This window comes from Giraffa tippelskirchi, chromosome 5, assembly GCF_054371585.1.
Source record: "Giraffa tippelskirchi isolate mGirTip1 chromosome 5, T2T-mGirTip1v1.2.pri, whole genome shotgun sequence".
Taxonomy (NCBI): Eukaryota; Metazoa; Chordata; class Mammalia; order Artiodactyla; family Giraffidae; genus Giraffa; species Giraffa tippelskirchi.
In genome coordinates, this window is record NC_137279.1 from 181,050,745 (window position 1) to 181,060,685 (window position 9,941).

The window sequence follows — 9,941 nt, forward strand, 5'->3', positions numbered from 1 at the left end:
CTTCCGCGCATGAGCAGTGCTGCTCCGAGCCCGCCAGCCACGGTCTCCGGCGCCAGCTACGCCGCTGCCGCTGTCACTATGGCCCATTACAAAGTGAGGGGGGCGCGGCGTGGCTGGGGGCGTGCGGGCGGTAGCCAGGCGCTGGTCGGCTCGGGTGGGAGTGGGGGCGTGCGCGCAGGTTTGGGGGGCTTGAGGTAGTGAGGCGGAGGCGGCGTTGCCGGACTCCCGGCTCCTTCCTGCTCTGGCCCCCGGGCTTCGGCCACTGACCCGCCGTGTCTCCTCAGGCCGCCGACTCGAAGCGCGAGCAGTTCCGGAGGTACTTGGAGAAGTCGGGGGTGCTGGACACGCTGACCAAGGGTGAGCATGGGCCAAGAGAGGGTTCCTCATGCTGTCGTCGTGTTCCTCGGCCGGTGCCCCGAATGGGCCGTGGTGTGGGGCAGGAGGGGAACAGGAGGGACCCACTCCGGGTCTGGCGAGGGGGTCAGCGGGGACCGGCGCACGCCTGGCTGCCGGACGCTGCCCCGGTCGGGTAGCCTCACCCTCCCCGTGGTGAGTAAAACTCTTGCAGCTGTTGCAAAGTCCCTCCAACTTCCGTTGCTCTGCCTCTAGCCGCCGCAGTGAGCATGTTGCTAGAGACCTTGGGAGAGCCCAGCTCCTCTCTCCTGACAGTTTTTTCCGAGCCCTCCAAATCGTGTACAGAAACATTTCCCCTCGAACAAAGGACAAACGGGAAAATGACCAGATTTGAAAGCAGCTTATAAAGTAGTTAAGTGAACCTAATCCCTGAAATAGCTCTTTGGATGTGGCTTTTCAACTGAACCCCGTTTTGTAGTCTCGATCAACTCCTACTTTGTGCAGATTTCGTAATTAAAAGAATTAGTTTAAAGAACGTGAGGACACATCAAAATGGTTATGTTTTCACTTTTTAAAATGGAAGTCGTTACACTGTATCTCTTAATCTGGACTTCAAGATCTAAGTAGATGAATAAGGTGATTGACACTGGAGGCTTCCAAGAGCTAGTGTGTGTCCTGCTTATTTCATCAGCTAGGCAGTAAGGCGAATGCGGAGTGATAGCTCACTGGCTGGGCCTTTCAAGGGTGTGGAACAGAGGAGCTAGCAGGGATGATTTGGGTCCCTATGAGAAGTAAAGTTAAGTATCTGGAAATACTTTGGTACCTGCTCTTTGTCCAGCAGCAAAAGTTAGAAAACTCTGGGGGAACAACAACTCTGGGTCTTAGCAGAAAGCAGGGCTTTTAATTCTCAAGCCTGGGTTGGTCATTTTGAATTGCTACCTACCTTAGTTTCAATTTCCTATCTCTGCAAATTTCAGTAAACATTAAGGGAGTGTGAAAGCACTGTGCTGTCATCCTGGAAAGTATCACATTATTGGAATTTCATGGCCCTTCCCCTCCCCTCAAAAAACTCCACAAGCACATTTCTTTCATTTATTTAACCATTTTATTCAGGTGTCTGTTATAGGCACTGAGGATACAACAGTGGGGGGAAGTGGGGGGGAAGGCCAGTGCTCTAAATGAACTTACATACTCGTTGGGGAAGACAGATAATAAATACATAGTGTCAACCAGTGGTAAGTGTTGTGAAAAGAACATTGCTGATAGAGGGATGGGTGTGGCATTTTACCTAGGGTGGTGGGGGAAGGCCTCTCTTAAGTAACCTTTGAACAAAGAACTCAAAGAAGTGTGCTGTTGAGCTTCAGGAAGTATAAGGAAGCCAGAGTGGCTGGACAGAGTAAATGAAACATACATTGGTAAAGGGCAGAGAAGTGACCATTGTAGGAGGTAAATGAAGATATTAAGCCTTGTGGCCATATGTGGATTTTCCTTCATGAGAAAATAAACCCTTGGAGGCTTCTTTTCACTTGCTGACATCTACTGATATTCCCCCTCAACATTCCTGGGTTTTCAGTTTCCTAAGTAACATCAGACAACAGAGTATCTACTGATATGATCTATTTAACATTTGATTTTGTGTACTTCACACAGATTTAACATATAATTTTTATCCAGCTTATTTCCACGAGGATTTAAACTGCTTCTAACGCTAAAGCACTATAAGAATGGCTAAAGATAAGTCATTTGGAAGAAAAGGCATTTAAGTTATTTTGAGCACTGTGCTAAGTCACTTCAGTCGTGTCCGACTCTGTGCGACCCCATAGATGGCAGCCCACCAGGCTCCGCCGTCCCTAGGATTCTCCAGGGGAGAATACTGGAGTGGGTTGCCATTTCCTTCTCCAATGCATGAAAGGGAAAAGTGAAAGTGAAGTCGCTCAGTCGTGTCCGACTCTTAGCGACCCCCTGGACTGTAGCCTACCAGGCTCTTCCGTCCATGGGATTTTCCAGGCAAGAGTACTGGAGTGGGTTGCCATTTCCTTCTCCAATGCATGAAAGGGAAAAGTGAAAGTGAAGTCGCTCAGTCGTGTCCGACTCTTAGCGACCCCCTGGACTGTAGCCTACCAGGCTCTTCCGTCCATGGGATTTTCCAGGCAAGAGTACTGGAGTGGGGTGCCATTGCCTTCTCCGTTGAGCACTGTATCAACCTCTAAAAATCCTGGCTGCTAAGATAAAAAGGGAAACACTGGGTATAGAGTTCTTGTCTGTTTAAAAGGAAGTATATTTCATCTATAGAAAAACACAGAAAAAAAAAACACAGGAACTTGACATTTACATTATGTTCTGTAATTACCAACCTTCTAAGTACCACTGACAGAAATTTAGAAGCTAAAAGGGTAGGAGAAAAAGAGGAAGAAAAGGTAAGAGTACTTATGTCTTATAAAATTAGAATTTGGTAGGAATCAGTGGGAATTAATGGAAGAAGAAACAGAGGGTTGAGTATATAGTTTGAAGAAAAAGCTAGTAAGTAGAGGAATAAAGTGTCCTGTAACTGAAAGAAGAGGGAAGGAGAGGAGAGGTTAGTGGTGACATAAATATGCCAATTTCTCAAAAAATAGTGCTGTAAATACATTTAAAAGTATAACTATCAGAACTTAATGTAAGTTGTTTGTAGTAGTTGGCCGTTTGATTTTTTTTCATGCTGTCTATAAATTATTTTGATGTTATTAAAACTAAAAAGAGCAAAGCATGTTAAGTTGGTTTACAAGAGTTCTTAACTTGGGGCCTAGATATTCATGTTTTTTTGTATGTAGTTACAGCTTTTGGTCTTTGATCAGATTTTTCAGAATTTTGTGCACAAAAAACTTAACCATTGATTTAGAGAGATTTTTATCTGAGTTACTACTCAGATCCTAGAAGGTATGTGTTCAATATAAGATGGAAAAGGTAGTGCTGACATGAATTACTGGATATGAAACCACTAAAGTATGTATTTTAATTTGAGCACGTTGATTACTGGTAGTTTTTGGTTGGTGGTTGTTTAGCATGTAGTGTGTGAAACTTCATTCTTGAAGACTATTTTGGATTCAAAGCTGCTTTCTTCCAACAGTTAACCACAGCCTTATTGATTCTCTAAAAATTTTTCTCAAATGTATCTACCTTGTTTTCATCCCTCTGTTAACTCTAGTACAGGTCGCTTCTATTTTTTTTTTTTTGGTGGTGGTGGGGGATGCCACGTGGCATGCAGGATTTTAGTTCTCTGACCAAGGATCGGGCCCATTCCCCCTGTAGTGAAAGCTTGGAGTCCTAACCACTGGACAGCCAGGGAATTCCCAGGTCACTCTCTTTTTAAACTGATTAGCATGTTGTTGTTGTTTAGTTGCTAGGTTGTGTCTAAGACTCTTGCGATCCCATGGACTGAAGCCCGCCAGGTTCCTCTGTCCATGGGATTTTCCAGGCAAGAATACTGGTTGCCATTTCCTTTTCTAGGGGATCTTCCCCACCCAGGGATCAAACCCCGTCTCCATTAACAGGCGGATCCTTTACCACTGAGCCGTAATTGCTCTTCCTCCGTTTAAATCCCTGTCCCACTTGTTAGCCTACTTGACTCCACACAGGAGTCAAGAGTGATCCGGTCACTCCCCTGCTTAAAACTGTTTTAATTATATGCCATTTTGTTTTAAGGATCAAGGCCCGACTGAACTTGCAGGATCCTCCAATCTCCTCCCTAACCACCTTTTCAGCTTCCTTTCAGTTCACAACTCCATCTAGCCACACTTGAATTTTCAGTTCCTGAATACATTGTTCTTTGGCCCTTGGCCTTCCCTTTTTATCTGAAACCTTCATTGCTTAGGTCTTAGGTCTTATTTCCCTTCCCTGGTGCCCTGGGCTGAGTTAGGTGTTCTTCCAGTGTGCTCCCATCACCCATTACCCTTATTGATGCTTGATACTCTTTTGCACTAGACTGTAAATACATTGAGAACAAGGACTTTGTCTTGTTCACCCTGGTATGTCCTAGTGATGTGTGTGGTGTATAATAGACGCTTACTATTTACTGAGGTATGGCATATAATTTTGGCCATTTTAAGACTTTAATTTTTTTTTCTGCTTTTTGATTTGCAGTATTGGTAGCCTTATATGAAGAACCAGAGAAACCTAATAGTGCTTTGGAGTATCCTTTTCATTTTTCAAGTCAGAAAAAGGCCTTTATTCTATTGAAAAAGTTACTTTCTTTGAGTATTTGGATTTTGATATCTGGGTAAATATTGGTGGTAGGGTTGGGGTGACTCTCATCAGAGTTATTTCAATAGAGGGCTATTTCATTAGTTTTAATGAGCTCAAGTAAATCCTTAACTTTGATATTAGTTTTCTAAAGCATCACTTAGGAGCTGCTACCCCAGAAAATCCAGAAATAGAGCTGCTTCGCCTAGAATTGGCAGAAATGAAAGAGAAATATGAAGCTATTGTAGAAGAAAATAAAAAACTGAAAACAAAGGTAAAATTTTTGAAAGAATTCATGTTAAAAATAATTTCACCTTTAATGATTATATGATCAGAACCTCACTAAAATGGACAGTAGAGGAGGAAGGAGGGTGAATATCAATCTCAGCTCAGTTAACTGCAAGGACAAGCTGATACCCTGTCTAGAAAACCACAAGCAAATTGTAAACAGGATGAGCAAAGTGTGGTCAAGAAGAGGTTCTTGGGAACCTTCATCAGCAAAATGATGAAAATACTGGTGAAGAATACTGGTTTGTAAGTAAACGGAAATTTCTGGACGTCTTAGGCAGTTAAGTAGGTCAGTATGGGGCCACTGCTTTGCGAATGGCACCCCTTAAGACTGTGCAGTGCATGATCTGTAGTTATGTGGTGGCCCTGAAATGTGTTAGCTGTAAACTTGTTTGCACTCTGTACATTTGTTTGCACTTAATTTTGTCTAGTGCTGAAGTTTTTTCTTTGTTTAAACTCCCATGAGAATTTTCATAAACTTTTAGTCAACTAAGCCTTTGAGGTTTTACCGCATTCTGAATCACATAATGCATTTCACATGACTCTAGGCATTGCTCATAATGTGTTTTATCTTCTCAACAACTTTGTGAGATAAATGACACAGGTACACAGACTATTTTATAGGTGAGGAAACTAAAGCACAGTGAAGTCTAGCTTCTCGAATCTGACAGCTAATTGGAACAACTCAAATCTTAGTGTTCTTGCAGTAACCACAGTTCGGCATTAGAGATAATTCAGTATCTTAAAACTATTCAAGATTTCAGTGTATAAACGCTAGATAACTTTTTTGGCACCGTTTAAAGTGGAAGACATTAGCTGCTTTTGCATTAATATATGTCACATGATTTTTTTTTTCTACGTTCTAGAAGAAAGTTTTCAGTAAACTTACAGTGGAGAGGAAGAAAGTACCTTTACTATATAAGCCACAACATCTTTGGGAAGATACGGATTATTGCATAGCAGATGTTTGTGCAGTGCAGTCATGAATGGGAATTAAATTTTAGTTTCCCAGTAATTTTTAAGGTTTATACAAAAAAAACTTTCACTAGGTTTGATTGTATTAAATATTAAAAACTCACTGGTTTAAAAAGGCTAGGATTTTATAAACTGATTCAGTCATTAAATTGAACAAAGTAGTTGACTCATTTTATTACTGTTAAAAGTTTTTTTTTTTTTACCCAATTTAGAATAAAATTCACCTAAACGCCTCTGTCTTTGCCCCCATAGCTTGCTCAGTATGAACCACCTCAGGAGGAGAAACGTGCTGAATAGGATTCTTCTCAGTTGAAAAGACACTGAAAAAAATGGTTTTGTATGACTCGAATAGTTTGTACAGTATATAATCTTTTCCGAACAGATGCTATAGCACTCTTTTAAATATGTTAAATTCACCTATCACACGTTAACTGTTATAAACACATATACTTAGAATCACCAATAAAAACTCAGTATAACTTTCTTTGGGTCTTAAAAAAGCAGGAGAATCAAAAGTGAATCCTGGAAAGAAAAAAAAAAAATCTATAAACACAGCCATCGAATTCATTACCTTAAAAGACATTCTATCAGTCTGACTAGGAATGATGGTACTGGTTGTATTTTAGCCAAGGAAGTTTAGCACAGAGCTATTCCTTGGTTTAGCTCAGGATTATGAGCACAGGTACAGTCATTCTTTAAAATGAAGATGACACTGTTTTATATTCTCTGTAGGCAGCTGGAGAGATCTGTGTGATACACGATGCTGTTGCATGGGGGTCTCATGAATCTTCTGCTCTTGTTTATATTAGGTGGAACGAATGACTCTTTGCCACCACTTTGCCTTAGATACCTGTGTGTGTGCCAGTGTGAACTCTGACACCACCTTTCCTTCTATGCAATCATGCCCTATCTGATAATGTTGCCTTGCTTTACTGTGCTTCCCTGGGTCCCAGTTGCACATTGGCCTTTCTGTGTTGTTTTTCAATTTCCTGTAATAGCAGTTACCCTGATTGTAATTTATATAAACTTAAAGAGGATCACACTGTTCCCCTGCTTTACTTAGTTGCTTAGCGGAACACAGAACAGAGGCAATATAAAATTCTGGGTTCACGCACAAGCCTGGATGACAAGGGGAATGAGCCATATATTGTGGAAAATTATAGTTTGCGGGTATAATTATATAGTGCTTTTTTCCCTCAAAGTATTTTTCTAGCTTTGAATTCATTTTATCTTCATTATCCCTGTGAAGTAGGTAGGCAAGTGTGAGGGGAGGTGGGGTGCTGAATCTTTAGGCCAAAGACTGATATGAATACCAATTATTTACCAATTGTAGAACCTTGGGCACATTAGTTAATTGCTCAGAGATTCACTTTTCTCATCTGTTAAATGAAAATAATATCTGTGCTGCCTACCTCACAGGGTTGTTGTGAGGGTCAAATGGAATGTATGTGAAAGATTTGTAAATGGTAAAGCACTATATTCTTGTTTGTTAGTCCTTTTTCCTTTCTTGGAAGACCTACAGTCAGATGTTTTTGTTACTCATCACTTATTTTCCTTATTGATTGACTAGCATTATTAAGAAGTAGCCCTATGTCATGTATTCTGTCCCCAGTGTTACAGAAATGTCTTTATTTTTTGGTCAAAACACACAGAGAAAACAATACAATGAAAGCTGGTTTTTAACTAGCAAAAGCCTCAGTACCTGCTAGAAGCTCTGACCAAGCCAGTTATAAGGGCATTTTAATCAGTCACATTGGCAGGAATGTGGCAGTGGTCTGTCTCTTCCAGTCACAAGTTTGTTTTTGTAGGGGAGTCAGATATGGCTGGAAGAACATTTACTTGAATTGGTTTATCTTTTACCAGTTTGAGTGCCTCCTACAGGGACAGCAGTGGGCCGAGTATTATAAAGATGAATGACTTGAAGTTAACTATAAGACATGTATATAATCAGTGTGGGATAGGATGTGCTAAAAACGATAAATAATAATAAAACATGGCCTCAAGGGGGGGTTTGGAAGAGAGGGAGACGTGGCTTCTTTAACCAGTTGGTGTGATAGTCCCTTTGTGGACAGGCAAGTAGAAATTTTTTCTGGCAGCCAACCCTTATTTCGGAGAAGGAAATGGCAACCCACTCCAGTACTCTTGCCGGGAAACTCCCATGGACGGAGGAGCCTGGTAGGCTGCAGTCCATGGGGTCGCTAAGCGTCGGACATGACTGAGAGACTTCACTTTCACTTTTCACTTTCATGCATTGGAGAAGGAAATGGCAACCCACTCCAGTGTTCTTGCCTGGAGAATCCCAGGGACGGGGGAGCCTGGTGGGCTACCGTCTATGGGGTCGCACAGAGTCGGACACGACTGAAGTGACTTCGCAGCAGCAGCAGCAGCAACCCTTATTTGCTTTTTTCCCTAATGAAACTGGTATTAATATTTATGTAAATCAGGTGATTGTCTCCTGTACCATCCTTTTGAAAATGGCAACCTGTGGGCTGGATAATCAGACTTTCGGGGGGAACTGACATGCTTACACTGCTGTATCAGTCAGTGCTGTGTAAGAATTCAGGGTGAGCCTGGCCTCTGCAGGTCCTCTTCAACATTTCTATCAAGGATCTGGATGAAGACAGTATACATGATGCTCAATGGAGTAAAAAAAAGGATCCGATCTGTTCAGTTCCTCCTGTTCCAGCTGCCTTATCTATAAAATATAGATTTCAAATTTGCCTATCTCACAACGTGTTATAAGGGTCAAATAAAATATAATGGATGTAAAAGGTACCTTGCAAATTATAAAGGACTACATATGGGTCAGATGGTAGTAATGCTAATTCTCTAACTGCCACAGAGTTGGAAGGGGCTTGTTGGTAGACTGTATTGAGATGAGCTTGAAAACAATTCACAACTTGGGAATGCCTAAACGAAAAAGTTGAAATATCAAGTCTTACATTTAGGTTAAAAATGCAGCTCTACAACTTTAGGCACTGAGGGATTGCTGACAAAGTACTGGTTCCAGTGACTGTTAGTGTGAATCACTTATACCCTGTATATTTTTTTAAAAATTCCATTCTGGAAAGCATTAATAGAAATACTGTCCAGGTGCTAAACAGTCATGCCGAAGGCTCTATTGGTCCTTATTGTGTTGTAGGTGTCAGACATGTGATGGATGTTGACAAGTTCAATTGCATATAAATTTGGAGAGTACATTTGAAACCACAAAGCTGTATTGTCCAACATGGTGGCTGCTAGCCACATCTGGCACGTAAAATTAAAAATTCAGTTCCTGAGTCACACTAGCAGCAATTTAAGTGCTCAATCCACACTGGCTACTATATTGAGCAGTATAGATGTGGAACATTTCTGTCATCACAGGAAGTGCTACTGGACATTACTGTAGAAGACCTGGCTGAAGTATGTTTAATGTGGAACATAGAAGACAGTGGGTAATGAAGACTATAATCCAATATCTGAGGTGCTGTCATAAAAAAGATGACCACTGCTAACAGACTGTGGTGTATAAGCTCCAAGGAGTGTGATTTTTGGCCTGAATAAGACTTTTAAGCCAAGTTTTACCACAGTGGAATTGTTTGCCTATTGAGATAGTGAGCTCTCTTCCCTGGGCTCGACTGAAATGTATGCTGCAAGTCTTTTCATGCAGCGTCAGAGACACTGTCCAGTGGATTCTTTTTAGGTGAGAGGTTGCACTAGATGACCTCTAAGGAAGTCCTACCTTTAACGTCGAGATTCAGACAAAACCAACTTCCAGATTTGTATACCTGCTTTCCCTTCATAATCAAGAAAATTTCCTTGAAAGATCAATACCACCACCCCCATGTCTTCTTTAAGAGGGCCATCTTTGGCTAAATTTCCAATTCTAAAGCCGCCCTGTGAAGAGTAAAATTCCTCTAGCTTTCCCATATTTTGCTGACAAGCATTTGTTCTGGTCTGCTTTCATTATTCATTCCTTTGGTCTCTGATCTGAAGGAGGTCACAGAAGATGCAATGTTCCATGGGGTGATGGAATTACTAAAGAAGTAGACACTGGGTGGGGAGGAGGGGGAATCAGATCCTGATGAGTGTGAAACAGTAGCAATATTCACTGATTTGCTGAA

General features: G+C 41.6%; 1 protein-coding gene across 4 annotated transcripts; it reads left to right on the forward strand.

Moving 5' to 3' along the window:
- The first annotated feature begins 5 nt into the window (after positions 1 to 5).
- MYCBP (MYC binding protein) lies at positions 6 to 7,312 on the forward strand. 4 transcript variants are annotated; one of them, XR_014054314.1, is made up of 5 exons: positions 6 to 93; positions 285 to 2,294; positions 2,436 to 4,522; positions 4,717 to 4,846; positions 6,088 to 6,319. XR_014054314.1 is itself a non-coding variant. In XM_081492116.1 (5 exons), the coding sequence occupies exons 1-5, from the start codon at positions 10 to 12 to the stop codon at positions 6,130 to 6,132; spliced, it is 381 nt and encodes a 126-aa protein (XP_081348242.1). In that variant the 5' UTR covers positions 6 to 9; the 3' UTR covers positions 6,133 to 7,312. The 4 variants fall into 4 exon arrangements, 1 of the variants encoding a protein (XP_081348242.1); XR_014054315.1 differs by having other exon boundaries at positions 285 to 2,272; positions 2,417 to 4,522; XM_081492116.1 differs by having other exon boundaries at positions 285 to 357; positions 4,474 to 4,522; positions 6,088 to 7,312.
- The last annotated feature ends 2,629 nt before the right edge of the window (positions 7,313 to 9,941 follow it).